Source organism: Hypanus sabinus, chromosome 1 (genome assembly GCF_030144855.1).
Source record: "Hypanus sabinus isolate sHypSab1 chromosome 1, sHypSab1.hap1, whole genome shotgun sequence".
Taxonomy (NCBI): Eukaryota; Metazoa; Chordata; class Chondrichthyes; order Myliobatiformes; family Dasyatidae; genus Hypanus; species Hypanus sabinus.
Window position 1 is genome coordinate 208,996,872 of NC_082706.1, and position 23,223 is coordinate 209,020,094.

A 23,223-nucleotide genomic window follows, 5' to 3' on the forward strand; every position below is an offset into this window, starting at 1 on the left:
AATAATGTGGGCTGCCTTAATGACTATCGCCCGGTAGCACTCACATCGACAGTGATGGAATGCTTTGAGAGGTTGGTTATGACTGTGCAGATTGGTGATAACACATTCTTCTCTCTGGCGACCAACACTGGCGCTCCTCAGGGGTGTGTGCTTAGCCCACAGCTTTATTCTCTCTATATCCATGACTGTGTGGCTAGGCATAGCTCAAATACCATCTATAAATTTGCTGACAATACAAACATTGCTGGTAGAATCTCAGGTGGTGACAAGAGGGCATACAGGAGTAAGATATGCCAACTTGTGGAGTGGTGCCACAGCAACTCAACGTCTGCAAGACGAAAGAGCGGATTGTGGACTTCAGGAAAGGTAAGACGAAGGAACACATACCAATCCTCATAGAGGGATCAGAAGTGGAGAGAGTGAGCAGCTTCAAGTTCCTGGGTGTCAAGATCTCTGAGGAATTAACCTGGTCCCAACATATCGACGAAGTTATAAAGAAAGCAAGACAACGGTTATACTTCATTAGGAATTTGAAGAGATTTGGTATGTCAACAAATACACTCAAAAACTTCTATAGCTGTACCGTGGAGAGTATTCTGACAGGCTGCATCACTGTCTGGTATGGGGGGGACTACTGCACAGGACCAAAAGAAGCTGCAGAGGCTTGTAAATCTAGTCACCTCCATCTTGGGTACTAGCCTACAAAGTACCCAGGACATCTTCAAGGAGCTGTGTCTCAGAAAGGCAGTGTTCATTATTAAGGACCTCCAGCACCCAGGGCATGCCCTTTTCTCACTGTTACCATCAGGTAGGAGATACAGAAGCCTGAAGGCACATGCTCAGCGATTCAGGAACAGCTTCTTCCCCTATGCCATCTAATTCCTAAATGGACATTGAACCCTTGGACACTACCTCACTATTTTTTAAAAATATACAATATTTCTGTTTTTTGCATGATTTTTAAAATCTATTCAATATATGTATACTGTGATTGATTTACTTATATTTATTTTTTTCTCTTCTACATTAGGTATTGCATTGAACTGCTATTGCTAATTTAACAAATTTCACATCACATGCTGGTGATAATAAGCCTGAATCTGATTCCTCCTTTCTTAAAGAGTGGAGTGACATTTGTAATTTTCCAGTCCTCTGGCACCATGCCAGAATCCAATGATTTTTGAAAGATCATTACTAATGCCACCACAATCTCCAACACTACCTCTTCCAGAACCTTAGGGTGCAGTTCATCTGGTCCGGGTGACTTATGTACCCGGTCTTTCAGCTTTTTGAGCACCTTCTCCCTTCTAATAGTAACTGCACCCACTTCTCTTCTTTCACATACTACAAATTCTGGCACACTGCTAGTGTCTTCCACAGTGCAGACTGATGCAAAATACTCATTTACTCATTTAGTTCATCTGCCATCCCTTGTCCCGTTATTATTTCTCCGGCCTCATTTTCTCGCGGTCCTATACCCACTCTCATCTTTCTTTTATTACATACTTGAAAAAGCTTTTACTGTCCACTTTAATATTATTTGCTAGCTTGCTCTCATATTTCATCTTTAACCTTTAATAGTCTGACTAATCAAGCTTTAAATATACCCAATGACTTGGCCTCCACTGCAGTCTGTGGCAATGAAATCCACAGATTTACCACCATCTAGCTAAAGAAATTCCTCCCTGTTTGGATCGTAGATAGATATATAGACTTTGAAGCAAATATGTATTGCTAAAGAATATATGACATTACAGCACAGTACAGGTCCCTCTGCCCACAATGTTGTGCCATCCTTCCAACCTACTCCAAATTCAATCTAACCCTTCCCTCCTCTATAACCCTCCATTTTTTTAATCCAGAGTTTCTTAGATGTCCCAAATGTGCATGTCTGTCTCTACCAGCAACCCTGGCAGCTCGTTCAACATTCCCACCACTCCATGTGTAAAAAACAAAGCTTTCTTCTGACATACTCCTTATAATTTCCTCCAATCATCTTCAAATTACACCCTCTCTTATTAGCCATTACATCACAACAGCTAGAACGTTGACATTTCTATATGTACATAAAATAATTGACAAATATATTTTATATAACATATATATTGATATAATTTACAAACCAAGAAAGTCCACAAAAGAATAAACTATGCCACAGAGCAATACTTATGGGAAGCAAGTACAAAATATTTTAATGTATTTAAGACTTTTGCCAATATGCTTTCGCGAGCTTTAGAAACCCGGAAGACTAAATTACTTAAGCCTTAGACTATCGCAATCAGTTTCTCGCTCCTAATTTCCAATTAGATGTGACAGAAGTTTATTTTATACAGTACCTCGTTCCTGTTCAAGAGTCTAGTGTCCCCTGACACAGGCGCACGATTAGTGGTTTTGCTGGGAGGGATGAATTTCATTCTTTTAGCCACATTGCCGCTGAGCTGGCTCGGAGCAGCCGATCTTCTCATCTTAGTAAGTTGCTACTTCAGTACCGGAAGAAAAAATTAAATAAGTGTCCACACATTAACGATAAGCAAGCTGTCTAGGAGTGATACTTTCTTCAAGTCCACCAATGATGATTTTTAAGCTCCCGCCTTCCCAAAATGCTTAGCACGGACAACAAATCCTCCATACTGCGCATGTACTTAATTTTAATTCCTTGTTCAGAATCGGTATGTACGATACATTTGTAGGGAATGCACTTGCCAAGAAATGGTGCAGATCCTAGGAGTTGCAAAAGGAAACGTCTTTGGGGCAGGCACAGTTTAACGTGGACCATCATAATGCATGTAAGTGAATATTTGATTTTCTGAAAAGCATTGGGCTTTTAGATATTATTCAAGGTTTTTGTGAGGGAGTGGATTTAGTGGGTGTGACGACCCACTTTCTGCGCAGCCGAGCCGGGGGGAGACTTTGGTAATGCACGCCTGACGCTAGGGGTTAAATGCCAACGCCGCGAAGTTTGAATAAACTAGTCTGCGTGTCGTTATTTCAGCGCAGTGTGTAAGCACATCGCTACATGGGTATACTTAATGTCCTTTTGCTTCGTACTTCACATCAGTAGGTGGCGGTAGTGCACCTATCAACTACCCTTAAACTTCTATACACCATCATTCAAAAGTTGCCTTGTAGATTTCAGTGGTGTTATATTGCAATGTGCAATATTGCATAGCCCGTCAATGGGTTGCAGTGGCTCTCAAGGGTCGGCTTTGACGGAAACCAATTATATTGAAATAGTTATCAAAATTTTAAAAATTGTGATATAGTAAATATATACTTTATTAACGCTTTAAATAACAAGTCGTGATGAGCAATATTTTGAGATATTTGTAAAAACTGTAATGTGATATGAAAATCTCTGTGATTCCTGTTGGTGACAAAGTCAGAGGTACTGCTGTGGATTGTTGCCTACGTTTGAAATTGAAAGAAATGCTATATTTCAGTTAGAGATGAGTGAAAATAAAGGTGTAATGTTTTCCCATCCACAGACTTCCTGGAATTTATTGGACCCCAGATGAAGAAACTCTGCTTTACAGCTTCTCTCAATTTGGGAAAGAACAGCAGAACAGCATTTCTGCATCTGTGAGAAAAGAAACGGTTAACCCTCTCAACTTCTGCGTGTTTGACAAGATCTTTTGCCCTTGCAATTAGCCGATCAGGCTTGATCCTGAATGATGCCAAGCTGCGATTACTTCATAAACATCTTTTTGCTCTGTTTAAAATTCCGCAGCAGTTTTGAGTGTCCTATCAACATGGACCCCAAGTTACATTGAAGTTGGATAAGATGCTAGTTACATCTAATTTGGAGAATTGTGTACAGTTCTGGTCACCTACCTACAGGAAAGCTATCAATAAGATTGAAAGAGTGCAGAGAAAATTTACAAAGATGTTGCCAGGATTTGAGGACCTGAGTTATTGGGAAAGGTTGAATAGGTTAGGACTTTATTCCCTAGAGCAGGGTTCCCAACCTGTTAATGGTAGGGGTCCATGGCATAAAAACATTGGGGACCCCTGCCTTAACGAAAAGGAGAATGGGGGAGATTTTATAGAGGTTTACAAAGTTATGAAGGCTATAGAAAGGGTAAATGTGTACCACAAGGCTGTGTGCCACGTAGCCTCCTGCTATACTCACTTAACACTTATGACTGTGAGGCTTACGCACATCTCCAGTGCCATGTTCAAGTTTGCGGATGACAACACTGTCGTAGGCTGAATCAAAGGTGGTGACAAATGAGCATGTAGGAGGGAGGCTGAAAATCTGGCTTAGAGGTACCATAACAATAATCTCATCAGCAAGAACAAGGAGTTGATTATTGACTTAAGGAGGAGGAAACCAGAGATCCATGAGCCAGCCTTCATCAGAAGATCAAATATGGAGCGGTCAGCAACTTTAAATCCTACAGTGTTATTATTTCGGAGGATCTATCCGGGGGCCAGCATGTAAGTGCAATTGCGTATAGAAAGCAGACAATGCCTCTACTTCCTTAAAAGTTTGTGAAGATTCAGCATGACATCTAAAACTTTGACAAACCTGTATAGATGTGTACAGGCTATGCTCTCTTCTCACTCCTACCATTGGAAAGGAGGTACAGAAGCCTCAGGACTCACACCTACTGGTTCAGGAACAGTCATTACCCCTCAAACATCAGGCTCTTGAACCAAAAGAGGTAAGTTCACTCAACTTCATTGCCCTATCATTGGAATATTCCCACAACCAATGGACTCGCTTCAAGGACTCTTCATCTCATATTCTTGATATTCATTGCTTTATTTATTTATTATTTCTTTCTTTTTGTATTTGTACAGTTTGTTGTCTTTTGCACACTGGCTGAAGTTGGTGTGGTCTTTCATTGATTCTATTACGGTTGTATTCTATTATGGATTTATTGAGTATGCCCACAAGTACACTAATCTCAGGGTTGTATATAGTGACATATACGTACTTCGATAATGAACTTACTTTGAACTTTAAAATGCAAGCAGGCTTTCTCCACTGAGGTTGGATGGGACCAGAATTAGAGGCTATGGGTTAAGGGTGAAAAGTGAAATGTTTAAGGGGAACACAGAGGCTGGCGAGAGTGTGGAATGGGCTGCCAGTGGACGTGATGGATGTTGGTTTTATTTCATCACTTAAGACAACTTGTGTTGGCGCGTGGCCTAGTGGGCAAGGCATCAGACTAGTAACCTGAAGGTCACTGGTTTGAGCCTCAGCTGAGGCAGAGTGTTTGTGTCCTTGAGCAAGGCACTTAACAACACATTGCTCTGCGATGTCACCGGTGCCAAGCTGCATGGGTCCTCGTGCCCTTCCCTTGGACAAAATCGGTGGCGTGGAGAGGGGAAGGCCTGCAGCTTGGGCAACTGCCAGTCTCCTATACAACCCTGCCCAGGCCTGCGCCCTGGAAACTCCAGGCGCAGATCCATGGTCTCTCGAGACCGATGAATGCCACCACAAAAGACAACTTTGAACAGGTATATGGATGAGAGAAGTATGCTCTGGGTGCAAGTCAATGGGACCAGGCAGAATCATAGTTCAGCATGGACTGGATGGGCCAAAGCATCTATTTCCATACTGTAGTGCTCTTTGACTCCATAAGGGTAGATAACAAATATTAACCATTATATTGAAAAATAGTCATGAGAAAATCTGGCCATTGAGAATGTTTGAGAAAATTAATGAACTAGTGTCACAAATAAACAGTATGTGCGCAGAGAAAGAAACTATAGTTCCTGAAGCAATGGCTTAGGGGTAAAAAATGCAGTGAACTGGGAGTACCTGCTGAACAATCACTGCAGTGGACAGGAAGGCTCTACAATGGGCAGCAAAACTGCCCAACGCATCACTGGTTCGCCATCAAGGACAGAAAGGTGCTGAAAAGGGTCAGTAACATCATGAAAGATCCCACCCACCCTGCTCATGGACTGTTTGTCCCACTCCCATCAGAGAGGAGGCTATGTAGCATCCACGCTGGTACCACCAGACTCAAAAACAGTTACTTTCCCCAAAAAGTAAAGCTGATCAGCACCTCTACCCACTAACCCACCTCTCCACACCCCCAAACACCACTACTTTATCATTTCCTGGCAGTCATCTTATGTAAAGACACTCCTGTGCATAGTATCACTTTATGGAGACACAATCTATATAAGTAATTATATTTATTATGTTTTTATTATTATTGTGTTTTTTTGGTAATATATCAGATCCAGAGTAACAATTATTTTGTTCCCCTTTACCCTTGTGTACTGGAAATGACATTAAACAATCTTGATCAATCTGTACCTAAGATAGTAGATAAGTTATCTGATGTATTTATATTTATTGTGGTTTCTATTATTGTGTTCTTTATCTTATTGTGATTTTTTTTGCACTGCATCAGATCCAGAGTAACAATTATTTCATTCTGCTTTACACTTGTGTACTGGAATGACATTGAATAATGTGCAACAGACACAAAATGCTGGAAGAACTCAGCAGAGCTGGCTTGCCAAGTTCCTCCAGCATTTTGTGCATGTTGCTTGGATTTGCAGCATCTGCAGATTTTTTCATTTGCGATAGAATAATATGTAATCCAGCTATTCAATAATCCTCATGGTTTGATATCCAGTTGACGTTTGCCCAGCTCCTTTTAAACCTGCTTCAAGTCTGGTTAGTGTATTCTTGTTAAATTCACTGGGGCCCCAGTTACCACACCCCCTTTAAACTTACCAGATCAAAGGCAAAATCAGGTCACTGTCATATGCACAAGTACATGAATGCACAGCTGTGATATAACAACTTACTTGTAGCAGCATCACAGGAACATAGCATCATGTACAGCAAAAACAAAAACATAAATTGTACACATTTGTTTTCAAGAACACAATTAGAACAGAAAAGTCCATTTTATTGCAAGCTGGTCACCGTGCTGTTAAACTGTAGTGATTAGGGTTTTGCTTTTTGTAATATCCCATCTAATATTTCTTAAAGTGAATTAGAGATGTGTTCAGTGCTGCCAAGTTGTTAAATTCAAAAGTTAAAGTAAATTTATTGTAAAAGTGATTTTATGTCACCATATAGTGTATATTGCTTTGAGATTCTTTTTCTTGGCATTTACAAAGAAATAAAAAATACAATATAATTAATTAAAAACTCTACATAAACAAAGACTAACAAACAACCAATGTGCAAAAGAAAATTGTGCAAACAAAAATAACACTGACACACGAGTCCTTCAAAGTGCATGTGTAGGCTGTGTAATCAATTCAGACAAGTGGTAAGCGAAATGATCCATGCAGCTCTAGGACACCCATCAGTTTGGCACCAAAAATCCTGCTTTAAATCTAATGTCATCTTGTTACAGGTTCTGGCCCAACACAACAACTGTCCACATCACCACAGATGCTGGCTGGCCCACTGGGATTTTCCAGTCCTGTGTGTGACAGAGAAAGAAAGAGAGAGGGAGAGAGGGAGAAAGAGAGAGGGTGAAGGTGAAGGTGTGAGTATTATGTGAGTGTGAGGGTGGGTATATGTATATATCTGTGAGGGTGCAGATGGGCGTGTGTGTGTATGTATATAATATCTGTGTGGGTGTGAGGATGGGTATATGTTTATATCTGTGTGAGGGGGTGCGGATGGGCGTATATATATATATATATATATATATATGTGTGTGTTTAGGTTTCCAGCACCTGTCCCCCTGAAGGAGGCTGCATTTAATTCTATATCAGTGCTGCCGTGGGGCAGAGCTTGAATGAGAGGGTTGCATTCAACCCTGCAGCCCCACCCTCACCAAGGCAATAAATATCTGATTTACATCGGATTCCCTCCACACTCCGCTCTGCAATCCCCGATCTCTCACCAAGGCGATAAAATACTGTTTTATGTCCGATTCCCTCCACACTCGATCCACACGGTGGTGATAAAAGACTTTTATATCGGATCCCCTCCACACTCGCCTGTCATTCCGGCGGGTTCACGCCCCCTGGATCAAATTGCCATGGGCAACGGCCGCCGTAAATTCATCTGGCATGCATTTACGACGTTTTGCGGCATTGACTGGAAACGGAGAGATCTGTAAGAGGGGCGGCGAGGGGTGACCGGGTGTGGGGGCGTTTCAGGGTGGGGGGAGACTGGCGAGTGGTGACCGGGTGTGGGGGCATTTCAGGGTGGGGGGAGACTGGCGAGTGGTGACCGGGTGTGGGGGCGTTTCAGGGTGGGGGGAGACTGGCGAGGGGTGACCGGGTGTGGGGGCGTTTCAGGGTGGGGGGAGACTGGCGAGGGGTGACCGGGTGTTCGGGAGACTGGCGAGGGGTGACCGGGTGTGGGGGAGACTGGCGAGGGGTGACCGGGTGTTCGGGAGACTGGCGAGGGGTGACCGGGTGTGGGGGAGACTGGCGAGGGGTGACCGGGTGTGGGGGCGTTTCAGGGTGGGGGGAGACTGGCGAGGGGTGACCGGGTGTGGGGGCGTTTCAGGGTGGGGGGAGACTGGCGAGGGGTGACCGGGTGTGGGGGAGACTGGCGAGGGGTGACCGGGTGTGGGGGAGACTGGCGAGGGGTGACCGGGTGTGGGGCGTTTCAGGGTGGGGGGAGACTGGCGAGGGGTGACCGGGTGTGGGGCGTTTCAGGGTGGGGGGAGACTGGCGAGGGGTGACCGGGTGTGGGGGCGTTTCAGGGTGGGGGGAGACTGGCAAGGGGTGACCGGGTGTGGGGGAGACTGGCGAGGGGTGACCGGGTGTGGGGCGTTTCAGGGTGGGGGGAGACTGGCGAGGGGTGACCGGGTGTGGGGGGAGACTGGCGAGGGGTGACCGGGTGTGGGGGAGACTGGCGAGGGGTGACCGGGTGTGGGGGGAGACTGGCGAGGGGTGACCGGGTGTGGGGGAGACTGGCGAGGGGTGACCGGGTGTGGGGCGTTTCAGGGTGGGGGGAGACTGGCGAGGGGTGACCGGGTGTGGGGCGTTTCAGGGTGGGGGGAGACTGGCGAGGGGTGACCGGGTGTGGACATGGGGGAAGACATGGTTGGGTGTTGTGGAAGGTTGTGTCTGGTGTGAGGGTGTGTGGAGGGGTAACGAATGTGGCTTTTATGTCTGGTGTGAGGGACAACGAGTGGGGTGGATTGTGTCTGGTGGGCAGGGGCTGTGCAAGGGGTAATGAGTGGGGGATTTGTGTGTTGGGCAGGGGGTGTGTGAGGGGTAACAGGTTGTGTCTGATGAGAGGGTGTGTGTGAACAGTTACAAGTGGAGGGGTTGTGCCGTGTGAGGGTCAACGAGTGTGAGATTTTGACTTGGGAGAGGGTTGGCTGGTCAGTGATTGGTAATGCTGAGGGAGTTGGTTACACATGTTATATATGAATCCCTAGCTTGTAGATATTGATGGATATCTACAAGATAGATATTGTAGATACTGTGGCTATACTGGATGATTGAGAATGTACCAAAGGGTTGAAGACTCCTGCTTAAAAATCTATTCAATTCTGTCTACCATAGCCCTTTTATTCTCTGTACGTTTAGCTCCTGTAGTTAACTACCTTTACTTTATTGTCACCAAACATTTGATACTAGAGCGTACAATCATCTTCGCGATATTTGATTCTGCACTTCGCGCTCCCTGAAGTACAAATCAAAGTAAGTATAATAAAAATTTAAATTAGAAAATAGAAAAGGGAAAGTAAGGTAGTGCAAGTCAGGTCCGGATATTTGGAAGGTACGGCCCAGATCCGGGTCAGGATCCGTTCAGCAGTCTTATCACAGTTGGAAAGAAGCTGTTCCCAAATCTGGCCATACGAATCTTCAAGCTCCTGAACCTTTTCCCGGAGGGAAGAGGGACAAAAAGTGTGTTGGCTGGGTGGGTCATGTCCCTGATTATCCTGGCAGCACTGCTCCGACAGCATGCAGTGTAAAGTGAGTCCAAGGGTGGAAGATTGGTTTGTGTGATGTACTGGGCTATGTTCACCTAATGCTAATTAAGTAATGATGAAGTAATGATTAAGTATTGATACTTCTGGTAATTACTTCGGAATCCCTTGTTGGGTTTATTGGTGACTGTTGACTCCAAAGCCTGTGTTTGGTGATAGATTTGTTGGTATTGTCACTTGTACTGAGTTACAGTGAAAAAGTTGCCTTGCATACTTTTTTATACAGAATCATTTTTATACAGAAATTGATGGAGAAGATCCTGAGAGACGGGATTTATGAACATTTGGAGAGGTATAATATTATTAGGGATAGTCAGCATGGCTTTGCCAAGGGTAGGTCGTGCCTTACGAGCCTGATTGAATTTTTTGAGAATATGACTAAACACATTGATGAAGGAAGATCTGTGGTGTACATGGATTTCTGCAAGGCATTTGGTAAGGCTTATTGAGAAAGTAAGGAAGCATGGGATCCAAGGGGACATTGCTTTGTGGATCCAGAACTGGCTTGCCCACAGAAGGCAAAGAGTGGTTGTATACAGGTCATATTCTGCATGGAGGCCGGTGACCGGTGGTGTGCCTCGGGGAAAGAAACATGGATGGTAGTTGCCAGGGTCCGCGATGTTTGTGAACATGTCCATGCTATCCTGAAATGGGAGGATGAGCAGCCAGAAGTTGTACGTATTGGTACCAATGACTGGGGCAGGAAAAGGGAGAAGGTCCTGAAAACAATACAGGGAGTTAGGAAGGAGCTGAGAAGCAAGACCTCAAGGGTAGTAATCTCAGGATTGCTGCCTGTGCTGCACGACAGTGAGGAATGGAGTAGAATAAGGTGTCTGATAAATGCATAGCTGAAGAATTGGACCGGGGGCAGGGATTCAGATTTCTGGATAGTTGGGACTGGTTCTAGGGCAGGTGTGACCTGTACAAAAGGGACGGTGGCATTGAATTCGAGGGGGACCAATGTTCTTGCAGGCAGGTTTACTAGAGCTGTTGGGAGTGGTTTAAATTAATATGACAGGTGGATGGGGACAGTATGATGGAGCCAAGTAGATGATGGATGTAATCTGAATGTAAGGAAAGACAAGACAATGGTTACAAATGCAGACAGAGCAAAGAGTTAAATTGTACAACAGAAGCAAAATTCTGAATGGTGAAAAATGTGAGACTGAAGGTGCTGTATTTAAATACAAGTAGCATTTGGAATTAGGTGGAGAAACTTGTGGCGCAGATAGAGATTAGTCAGTATGATGTGGGAATGACTGAGTCGTGTCTGGAAGAAGGCTATAAGGATATACTTTGTATTGAAAGGACAGGCAGGAAGGCATAGGTGGTGGTGTGGCTCTGTTGGTAAGAGACGGAATTACATCTTTAGAAAGAGGTGACATAGGGTCAGAGAATGTTGAATCTTTGTGGGTGGAGTTAAGAAAATGCAAGGGTAGAAAAAGACATTATGGGAATCGTATATAGGCTTCCAAATAATAGCCAGGATATGGGGTTGAGATTGCAAAGGGAGCTGGAAAAGGCGTGCAATAAGGGTAATGTCACAAATGTAATGGAGGACTTTAATATGCAAGGGGATTGGTAAAATCAGGTTGGTGTCAGATCGCAAGATTGGGAATTTATTGAATACCTGTGAGATGGCTTTTTAGAGCAGTTTGTGCTTGAGCCTACCTGGGGAAAGGCTGACTTGGATTGGGTGATGTGTAATAATCCAGATTTTATTAGAGGGTTTAAGATAAAGGAACCTTTGGGAGACAATGATCGTAAATTGAATTCATAGCATAATTGCTCGTGTTAGCCATTTCAGTCGTAGGATAAAGCCTCTGGCTATCCACACAGTCAGTGCCTCTCGTCATCTGAATCAGGTCACCCCTCATCCTCTGTCGATCCAAAAAGAAAAGGCCAAGTTCACTCAACCCATTCTCATACGGCACACTCTCCAATCCAGACAACATCCTTGTAAATCTCCTTCGAATTCTCTCAAAAGCTCCAGTATATCCTCTTTCTTAATGTTTATACACTCAAGCATTTCATCCTTGTAAGTCATCCCCAGAATTTCCAAGGTCCTTTTCCCTGGTGAATACTGAAGCAAAGTATTCATTAAGTACCTCCACTACCTCCTCCAACTCCATGCACATGATTGGTCCAATTCTCACTTGGCTCATCCTCTTGTTCTTCACATACTTGTAGATTGCCTTGGGGATTTCCTTAATCCTGCTTGCCAAGGCCTTCTCATATCCCTTTCTAGCTCTCCTAACTTCATTCTTAAGCCCCTTCCTGGCAACCTTGTAATTTTCTAGAGCTCTAACTGTACTTAGTTTCTTGAACCTTTCGTAAGCTTTTTTCCTTAACTAGATTTTCTACATTTGTATACGATGGTTTTTTTACCCTACCATCCTTCCCCTGCTTCGATGGAACATACCTATGCAGAACGCTATGCCAATATTCCCTGAACCATTTCCCTGTGAACGTCAGTTCCCAATTTATGCTCCCAAGTTTCTGCCTAATAGCATCATATTTCCCCCTACCCCAATTAAATGTTATCCCAAATTGTCTGCTCCAATCCCTCTCTGGAGAGAACTCTCCAAAACTTCTCAAGGTGCAGGGCTAGGCAACCGTGGCTGACAAAGGAAGTTAAAGACTGCCTAAAAGGAAAGGACTTATAAGGTAGCAAAAGTGAATGGGAGGTTGGATGATTGGGAAGCTTTTAAAATCCAACAAAAAGCAACTAAAAGAGCTATAAGAAGGGAAAAGATGAAATATGAGGGCAAGCCTGCCAGTACTATAAAGAAGGATACTAAATGTTTTTTTCAGTTATATAAAGAGTAAAAGGGAAGTGAGAGTTGATATTGGACCACTGGAAAATGATGCTGGTGATGTAGTAATGGGGGACAAAGAAATGGCAGATGAACTGAATAGGTACTTTGGATCCTTCTTAACTGGATGACACTAGCAGTGTGCCAGAGACCTGTGAGTGTCAGGGAGCAGGCGTGAGTGCCCTTGCTATTACAAAGGAAAATGTGTGAGGCAAACTAAGATGGGTTAGTCACCTGGGCCAGATGGACTGCATCCCAGAGTCCTGAGAGAGGCTGCTGAAGAGATAACGGATGCGTCGGTCATGATCTTTCAAGATTCACTTGATTCTGGCATGGTCCCAGAGGACTGGAAAATTGCAAATGTCACTCCACTCTAAAAAAGAAGGAAAGCAAATAAAAGGAAATTATAACTATAGGCCTGTTAGCCTAACCTCAGTAGTTAGGAAAGTAGGCATCTATTATTAAGGGTGAGGTTTCAGGGTACTAGGAGACCAATGATAAAATAAGTCAAAGTCAACATGGGTTCTGTAAAGGGAAATCTTGCCTGATAAAGCTGTTGGAGTTCTTCAAAGGAGTCAGTAGATGTCATTTACTTGGATTTTCAGAAGGTGTTTGATAAGGTGCCACACATGAGGCTGCTTAACAAGATAAAACCCTACGGCGTTACAGGAAAGTTACTGGCATGGATAGCGGAATGGTTGGCTGGCAGGAGGCAGCGAGTGGGAATAAAAGTGGCCTTTTCTAATTGGCTGCCAGTGACTACTGGTGTTCCTTGGGATGGTATTGGGACCGCTATTTTTCACATTGTTTGTCAGTGATTTGGATAATGGAATTGATGGCTTTGTGGCAAAGTTTATGGATGATATGAAGACAGGTGGTGGGGTAGGTAGTGCTGAGGAAGCAATGCGATTGCAGCAGGACTTGGACAAATTGGAAGAATAGGCAAAAAAGTGGTAGATGGAATACAGTGTTAGGAGATATACAATAATGCATTTTGGTAAAAAGAACAATAGTGTGCACTATTATCTAAATGGGGAGAAGGTTCAAACATCAGAGGTGCAAAGGGTCTTGGGAGTCCTTGTACAAGACTCTCAGAAGGTTCACTTATATGCTGAGTCTGTGGTAAAGAAGACAAATGCAATATTGGCATTTATTTCAAAGGGAATAGAATATAAAAGCAAGGAGATAATGCTGAGCCTTTATAAGACCTAAGTCAGGCTGCACTTGGAGTTTTGGGCCCCATATCTCAGAAAGGATGTGTTGTCATCAGAGAGAGTCTAGAGGAGGTTTACAAGGATGATTCTGGGACTGAAGGGATTAACATATGAAAGTGTGTGTGGCAGATTTTGGCCTGTACTCACTGGAATTTAGAAGATTGAAACCTACCAAATGTTGAAAGAGCTATATAAGGTGGATATAGAGAGGATATTCCCTATGGTGGGGTATCCAGGACAAGAGGCACAGCCTCAAAATTAAGTGGTGACCTTTTAGAACAGAAGTAAGGTGGAACTATTTTAGCCAAAGAGTGGTGAATCTGTGCTGCCTTAGACTGCAGTGGAGGCCAAGTCTGTAGGTATATTTAAGGCAGAAGTTGATAGTGTTCTGTTTGGTCAGAACATCAAAGGATGTGGCAAAAAGGCAGGTTTATAGGGTTGAGTGGAATCTGGGATCAGCCATGATGGAATGGCAGAGCAGACTCGATGAGCTGTTTGGCCTAATTCGGCTCCTAAGATTTATGGTGTTGTACTGTTGAGGGGGACCACCTACCGGGAGGAGCCACAGTGATCAGGGCTCTGACACTGAGTCTGGAGCTGTGGCTCAGAAGAGCAGAGAGGTGAAGGGGACTGTTGTGTTGATAGGAGGTATCTTCGTCACAGGAACAGAGCTGAGTTTCTGTTGGCACAGAAGAGACGCCCAAATAGTACATTGCCATCTAGGTATCAGGATCATTGCTGTCACAGATCGGGTCCATGGCATTCTCAAGGGAGAGAGGGATTAATGGGTAGACAAGGTGAGGACAACCTGAAGAGAGACTGTGGGTAGCAAGGTAGAAAGCTGAGAAACAGGACCTCTAGGGTAGTAATCTGTAGATTGCTGTTTGTGCCAGTGAAGGGAAGAATATGATGATCTGGCAGGTGAATGTGTGGCTGGGAAACTGGTGCAGAAGGCAGGGTTCAGATGTATGGATCATTGGGATCTCTTCTGCGGAAGGTGTAACCTGTACAAATGACGAGTTACACCTGAACATCAGGGGGACCAATATATTTGTTGGCAGGTTTGCTGGAGCTGTTTAGGAGGGTTTAAACTAATTTGATGAGAACTGGAGTGATCATGCTGAGGATGAGATGGGTGGTTTACAGAGACTGTGTAGTGAGGAGAGGCTGTTGATAGGACAAAACTGCAGTCAACAGGATGAGATGCAATGTAAGAGGTAGACAAAATCAAAGAGGAATGATACAGGATTGAAGGTGTTATATTTGAATGCATAAAGTATATGGAATAAGGTCAGCGAACAGTTACAGATTGGCATTTATGATGTAGTCATGGCTGTAAAAAGATTATAGCTGAGAGCTTAATGTCCAAGGATACATGTTGTATCCAAAGGACAGCAGGGTAGGCAGAGGGGGCGGTGTTGCTCTGCTGGTAAGAAATGAAATCAAATCATTAGAAAGAGTTGACATAAGATTGGAAGGTGGTGAATCATTGTGGATAGAGCTAAGGAACTGCGTGGGTAAAAGGACCCTGATGGGAGTTATATACAGATCCCCAAAGAGTAGTAAGGATGTAGTCTACCAATTATAATGGGAGATACAAAATGCATGCCAAAGGGACAATGTTACAATAGTCAGGGAAATTTCAATATGAAGTAGATTGGGAAAATCAGACTGGTGCTGGATCCCAAGAAGGGAAAATGTCTAGAATGCCTACGAGATGGCTTTTTAGAACAGCTGGTGGTTGAGCCCACTAGAGGATCAGCTATTCTGGATTGGGTGTTGTGCAATGAATTGGAATTAGTTAGAGAGCTTAAGGTAAAAGAACTCCGGGGGGGGGGGGGGGGAAGTTGATTTGTCAAAGTACATGACTGTATGCTTCCCAACACTGTAATCCATCTGCCACTTCTTTGCCTATTCTTCAAGTCCTTGTGTAGACTCCTTGCTTCGTCAACACTACCTGCCCAGCAATTGGTCTTTGTACCATCTGCAAACTTGGCCACAAAGCTGTCCAAGTCAACATAAAAAGAACCAGTCGTAACATTGACCCCTGCAAAACACCACTATCAGGCTCCAGGCTCCTGTACCACCACCTTAATGGTAGTAATGAAAAGAGGAGATGTCCTGAAAGTCCAGGAATAAGGGAAAGGAGACAGGGTACCAGAGGGAGGAAGGCGAAGGTGATGTGCTGATTTCTAGGATAGGGGAGAGTAAAGAGAAGAGATAATGGAGAGAGGTAGGAATGTAGAAGATGGTCCTTTCAGTTTGAGAGATGATGGGATAAGGCTGTGTCTGGTTGTAGATTCATGCAGGAAGTAGATGGGAAGGAAAGTTAAGACAATATTTTCAGTATGGGACATTGTTGGATAAGTAAAACCCTGTTGGTAATCTTAGTAAGAAATGTTTAAATTTATTATCAAATGTTATGGGGAGAAGGCGGGAGAATGGGGTTGAGAGGGGTAATAATCAGCCATTATGGAATGGTGGAGTAGGCTCGATGGACCAAATGACATAAGACACGGGAGCAGAATTTTCTTATGGGCATTCGCATTAACTACAAAGAAACACAATAGAAAAACTGTATACGAAAAGGACAAACAACCAACGTGCAAAAAACAACAAACTGTACAAAAAGAAAAACAAAATAATACTGAATAAGCAATAAATATCGAGAACATGAGATGAAGAACAGCATAAGAGCAGAAATTATAGTAAATTCCTGAGAGCTCTTCATTATTAAAGTGTTGGTACTTTTGTAATAAATTGTTTGATTTTTGTCACGTACCAAGCAAGGGTGCAGTGAAAATCCAGTCATGCTATTGTTTGTACAGTTCAATTCATTGAGGTGCATTGAGGTCGTACAAAGGAAAATAACAGGAGTTGTAATATACATACCAGTAGATAGCCTCAGATTTTTTTCCAGGGCAGAAATGGTTAATACGAGGAGCATAATTTTAAAGTAATTGGTGGAAAGTATAGGGGGGGCCATCAGAGGTAAATTTTACATGATGAGAGCGTGGAATGCCTGTAGGTGGTGGTAAAGGAAGATACATTAGGGGCATTTAAGAAACTCTTAGACACATAGATGATAGAAATATGAGGGCCACAGAGGAGAGAAGGGTAAGATTGATAATCATAAAGAGGTACAGCACAGATACTTGTAGTAAGTTTGAAGGTTGCTGCAACATTGTGGGCCAAAGGGCCTGTACTGTGCTGATATGTTCTATGTATATCACAGTTGTAAAGGAGAACGAGAGTTACAAAAAGAATTGAATAAGCACCTAAGTTACAGGGAAGGGTTGAACAAGTTAGGTCTTTATTCTTTGGAGCATAGAAGGTTGAGGGGGAACTTGATAGAGGTATTTAAAATTATGAGGGGGATGGATAGAGTTGACGTGGATAGGCTTTTTCCATTGAGAGTAGGGGAGATTCAAACAAGAGGACATGAGTTGAGAGTTAGGGGGGAAAAGGTTTAAGGGTAACTCGAGAGGGACTTTCTTTACTCAGAGTGGTAGCTGTGTGGAATGAGCTTCCAGTAGGAGTGGTAGAGGCAGGTTCGGTATTGTCATTTAAAGTAAAATTGGATAGATATATGGACAGGAAAGGAATGGAGGGTTATGAGCTGAATGCGGGCCAGTGGGACTAGGTGAGAGTAAGCGTTTGGCATGGACTAGAAGGGCTGAGATGGCCTGTTTCTGTACTGTAATTGTTATATGGTTATATGAATGTTGTATCTTGCAGCCTTGTTCACAGAACCGATACAAAGTGGGAGTAGCAACTCTTGTCAATCTCATTGGTGAGGAATAGTTGTGAAGGATCTGGGTAAGTAAGCTTTATTGTACGGTGTTATGAATTACTTAAATGGGTAACAGTTAATTGTTCAATTTTTCATCATTCTCAATGCTTCTGAATGTCTGGCAATCACATTAAATGTAAAACTGTTCTAAGTCTGGAAGCAATGTAATCAAGTGCATTAAATAGGGGATATTAGTTTTGAAAATATAGTCATGAGTAATACTTCAGATTCGGATTTATTTATTTATCATGTGTGTCATTACATTAACAACCAACACTCCCAGGGATTTGCTGGGGGCAGCCCACAAGTGGTGCCTCACGTTCTGGCACCAACATAACATGTCCACAATGTTCGGCAGAACAACACAACAAGATTCCGTACACACACTTCTCTAACTCAGGATAAGTTGTCTTTGGTCACCAGCCTCCAGTGGAACTTGGACTCGTAGAAACTGGGCCTTAGACTTCCTCAGCAGATCCACAGACCAGAAATGTTGATGTCTCAGTGAAATTCTTCCAAAGTATACTATTTTTTAAGTCACTGCAAACCTGTTCATGCATTCAATTATCTCATCTTCTCCCAAACCAACCAAGGAACTAAAAAAATAATCTTGGCTAAACACTGCGGATTATGAATAAGAGATGCAAATTACGAGTGTGCACGGGGTAGGCACAATTTCCCCTCTCCATGGCAAATTCTACTCTATGTATTAAGGTCTTATGGAATAATTTTTATTTTATATTCTAAATAAGGATTCCACTTGCTGCTTTACACAATAACATTTATGAAGTCTGTAAAATTGTGGATATTTTTCTGGCTGAATGTTGGATATTTGGGATAATTTTTGATGTGTAAATTAAATGTATTATTCAGAACAAAATTCTATGGTTTTAGAGTCAGAACACTACAGGACAGAAACAGGCCCTTTGGCCCATCTAGTCCATGCTGAACTATTAATCTGCGTAGTCCCATCAACCTGCATTCAGACTGTAGTCTTCCAGACCACTCCTATCCCTGTACCTATCCAAATTTCTCTCAAGTGCTGAAATCAAACCTGCATTACCATTTCCACTGGCAGCTTGTTCCACACGCTCACCACCCTAAGAGTGAAGAGGTTCCCCTCCTGTTCCCCTTAAAGGTTTCATCTTTCACCCTTGACCTATGATCTCTACAAACTCAGGGCAAGTTCCATCATATGGCAATAAAAACAAGGGCAATAAAAAGCAAGCAGGCTTTTTCCACTATCTATACTCCTCATAATTTTGAATACTATCAAATCTCCCCTCGTTCTTCTGTGCTCTGGGGAATATTCCCTATAACTTAGGTCATCCCTTCCTAGCAACATCCTTGTAAATTTTCTCTGTACTCTTTCAATATTAGCATCTTTATTGTAGGTGGGTGACCAAAATAGCACACAATACCCAAAGTTAGGCCTCTGCAACTTCTTACACAATTTCAACATAACATTCCAATTTCTGTACTCAATATAGAAATACCCTATGAAGGCCAATGTGCTAAAAGCTTTCTTTATGACCCTATCTACCTGTGATGCCACTTTCAAGGAAGTATGCACCGCTGTTCCCATATCCCTCTGATGTAAGTTCCATCCTTCTGTTTTATTCAATGGTATTTTTTAAAAATGTAAATTGTTTATGTAACCCTCAGGTTCTGTCGGCTGCGTAATTCTAGGGAAGACAATCTCTGGCTCCACCAAACGTGTGAAATTGATTTGCAAAACCTCCTGTTTGTGTGGATGCTGTATATTTGTTACCCTGTTACAAATCAGTACCATGAAATAACAGACAGTACACCATATGCAATTAAACGATTTAGCTTTGTTATTCTTAATTTGACTAAAGGGTTAGTAAAGAAAAACAAAAAAAAAGACCCATTTTAATGAAACGGTCTAATTTACACAAGTTGGAGCTCATGGTTTCCCTTTCGCCAATCGATTTCCCCAGGCTTCGTCGTCTCCTGGCCCCACTCCAAGTCCACTCCTTGCTGGTGTCTACAACCTCTCCTTTCTGGCATCTTTTCTCTCCATCTCTTGCCGAACAAAAGACCCAGGTCACCTCGCTCTCAGGCACACAGCACAAAAACACACTTCCCTCATAGGACTGCTCTCATTCCAAAGCACCCATTATCTCTAACCATAACCCAAACAGTGCTTCCACAGAAAGACCATTACATTAGCAGTGAGTCCTTTCCCAGGGTGTTACACTTACTTATATCTCACCAAAGGGTGGTGAATTTGTGGAATTTGTTGCCACATGCAGCTGTAGAGGCCAGGTTGTTGGGTGTATTTTAAGCAGAGATTGATAGGTTCTTGATTGGACATGGCATCAAAGGTCACAGGGAGAAAGCTGGAAACTGGGGTTGAGGAGGAGAAAAGAAAGGATCAGCCCTGATTGAAAGGCAGAGCTGACTCGATGGGCCGGATGACCTAATTCTGCTCCTGTGTCTTATGGTCTTATGATCTTAACATTTAACATCCTGACGAAGGGTCTCGGCCCAAAACATCAACAGTCCTTCTCCTTATAGATGCTGCCTGGCCTGCTGTGTTCCACCAGCATTTTGTGTGTGTTATCTTAACATTTAACTCATGTTTTCTGCGATAGAATGGGATATGATATTGAACGATTTATCGGCTATGTAAACGAAGGTCTTTTGTGTTGCATTTGCCGAGATGTGTTGGAGAATCCATTACAGGCTCCATGTGAGCACGCCTTCTGTACATCATGTATTCATGGGTGGCTCATACAGAACCATAACTGCCCCGAAGATCGGCAGACCCTGGACACATCCATGCTTCGACCACTATTCAGGTAATTTTCCACACTGCAATTGATAATATAATGGATTCCAGTTAATTGGGACAAATCAGGACCAGTATATTTTGGCCCAATTAGCCAAAGTTTAATGAAGGTGGTTAAAAAGGTGTTTAAAAAAAAAAGACAAACTACTATCTCAGTGAGTAATAAATTATAGATTTAAATGAAAGAACAAATTAAAACACTGCTAATACTACTATAGTACTATAAAACTGTGTATTAGTTCCAAGTAGTTATCGATGGAGGAATTCATCCAGTGCACACTGCCATGTTCTTTTGATTGACTTTTGATTCCTTTGATCAGCACTGATCCCTAGTGCAGATAATAAACTGTCTCCATACAATGAGTTCGATAATTGCATTCTCCAAATCTATGTTTTCATTGTAATGCTCAAGATAATTGGTGATACCTTCAAATTTTTCGTAGTTCGAATGCTGTTCATAGACTTCAGTTCAGCATTCAACACAATCATTCCTCAGCACTTGATTGGAAAGCTGGAACTGCTGGGGCCTGAGCACCTCCCTCTGCAACTGATTACTAGACTTCCTGACTGGGAGACCGCAGTCGGTTCGGATCGGGAGCAGCATCTCCCAACACCATGACACTGAGCACAGGGCCCCCCCCCCCCCCCCCCAGGGCTGTGTGCTCAGTCCACTGCTGTTCACTCTGCTGACCCATGACTGTGCAGCAATACACAGCTTGAATCACATCATTAAGTTTGCCGATGTCACAACCGTGATGGGTCTCATCAGCAAGAACGATGCGTCGACATAGAGAGAGGAGGTGCAGCGGCTAACAGATTGGTGCAGAGCCAACAACCTGTCTCTGAATGTGAACAAAACAAAAGATATGGTTCTTGACTTCAGGAGAGCACGGAGTGATCACTCCCTGCTGAACATTGACGGCTCCTCCATTGAAATCGCTAGAGCACCAGATTTCTTGGTGTTCACCTGGCAGAGAATTTCACCTGGTCCCTCAACACCAGCTCCATAGCCAAGAAAGCCCAGCAGCGTCTCTACTTTCTGCAAACCATAGAACACTACAGCACAGTACAGGCCCTTCAGCCTTTCATGTTGTGCCGACCCATAAAGTCCTTAAAAAAAAGTACGAAACCCACACTACCTCATAACCCTCTATTTTTCTTTCACCCATGTGCCTGTCCAAGAGGCTGTTAAATACCCATAATGTTTTAGCCTCCACCACCATCCCTGGCAAGTCATTCCAGGCACTCACAACCCTCTGTGTGAAAAGAAACACTTACCCCTGATGTCTCCCCTAAACTTCCCTCCTGTAATTTTGTACATTTGCCCTCTGGTGTTTGCTATTGGTGCCCTGGGAAACAGGGCACCCTATCCACCCTGTCTGTGCCTCTCATAATCTTGTAGACCTCTATCAAGTCCCCTCTCATTCTTCTGTGCTCCAGAGAGAAAAGTCCCAGCTCTGCTAACCTTGCTTCATATGACTTGTTCTCCAAACCAGGCAACATCCTGGTAAATCTCCTCTGCACCCTCTCCATAGCTTCCACATCCTTCCTATAATGAGGTGACCAGAACTGAACACAATACCTCTGATTGGTTTTCCACTCTCCCCCCCACCTTCTTTATAGGGCCCCTGCCCTCTCCTTCTGTAGTCTTGACGAAGGGTCTTGACCCAAAATGTTGACTGCTTCTTTCAACGGATGCTGCCCGACCTGCTGGTGAGTTCATCCAGCTTTTTTGTACGTCTTGATTTGACCTCAGCATCTACAGTGTACTTTGTGTTTACTCTCACAATACTGTCAGTGGAGGCTGAGGAAAGTCCATCTCCCACCCCCCCCCCCCCCCCCCCCATCCTCACCACATTCTACAGACGATGTATCGAGAGCATCCTGAGCAGCTGCATCATTGTCTGGTTCGGAAATTGCACCACCTTGGATCGCAAGACCCTGCAGTGGACAGTGAAGTCAGCTGAGATCATCATTGGGGCCTCTCTTCCCGCCATTACATTGGGTAGCATTGCTGGTTAGAGAGGAGATTAATGCAATAGAAAGGAAGGACATTAGCCTGGAGGATGTGGAATCGATATGGATAGAGCTGCATAACACTAAGGGGCAGAAAACGCTGGTGGGAGTTGTGTACAGGCCACCTAAAATAGTAGTGAAGTTGGGGATGGCATTAAACAGGAAATTAGAAATGTGTGCAATAAAGGAACAGTAGTTATAATGGGTGACTTCAATTTACATATAGATTGGGTGAACCAAATTGGTAAGGGTGCTGAGGAAGAGGATTTCTTGGAATGTATGCAGGATGGTTTTCTGAACCAACATGTTGAGGAACCAACTAGAGAGCAGGCCATTCTAGATTGGGTATTGAGCAATGAGGAAGGGTTAGTTAGCAATCTTGTCGTGCGAGGCCCCTTGGGTAAGAGTGACCATAATATGGTGGAATTCTTCATTAAGATGGAGAGTGACATAGTTAATTCAGAAACAAAGGTTCTGAACTTAAAGAAGGGTAACTTTGAAGGTATGAGACGTGAATTAGCTAAGATAGACTGGCAAATGATACTTCAAGGGTTGACGGTGGATATGCAATGGCAAGCATTTAAAGATTGCATGGATGAACTACAACAATTGTTCATCCCAGTTTGGCAAAAGAATAAACCGGGTAAGGTAGTGCACCCATGTCTGACAAGGGAAATTAGGG

At 43.4% G+C, this 23,223-nt stretch overlaps 2 protein-coding genes across 4 annotated transcripts in view; one reads left to right on the forward strand and one right to left on the reverse strand.

Moving 5' to 3' along the window:
- rad54b (RAD54 homolog B) overlaps window positions 1–7,945 on the reverse strand; it is a 201,930-nt gene extending 193,985 nt beyond the window's left edge. The window contains exons 1-2 of the mRNA XM_059984898.1: window positions 7,836–7,945; window positions 2,337–2,480 (exon numbers count right to left, since the gene is read on the reverse strand). Of these exons, the coding sequence (XP_059840881.1) occupies window positions 2,337–2,465 (129 nt within the window). The 5' untranslated portion in view covers window positions 2,466–2,480; window positions 7,836–7,945. The remainder of the gene's footprint in view (window positions 1–2,336; window positions 2,481–7,835) is intronic.
- Window positions 7,946–8,002: 57 nt separating this feature from the next.
- rnf41l (ring finger protein 41, like) overlaps window positions 8,003–23,223 on the forward strand; it is a 55,816-nt gene continuing 40,595 nt past the window's right edge. Inside the window, exons 1-4 of one of the 3 annotated variants that reach the window (XM_059985028.1) lie at window positions 8,009–8,050; window positions 9,535–9,597; window positions 17,656–17,736; window positions 20,329–20,535. In XM_059985028.1, coding sequence (XP_059841011.1) covers window positions 20,330–20,535 — 206 coding nt within the window. In that variant the 5' untranslated portion in view covers window positions 8,009–8,050; window positions 9,535–9,597; window positions 17,656–17,736; window position 20,329. Of the gene's footprint in view, window positions 8,051–8,998; window positions 9,598–17,655; window positions 17,737–20,328; window positions 20,536–23,223 lie in introns of those variants that run through there. The other 2 variants (XM_059985019.1, XM_059985014.1) reach the window with 2 other exon arrangements.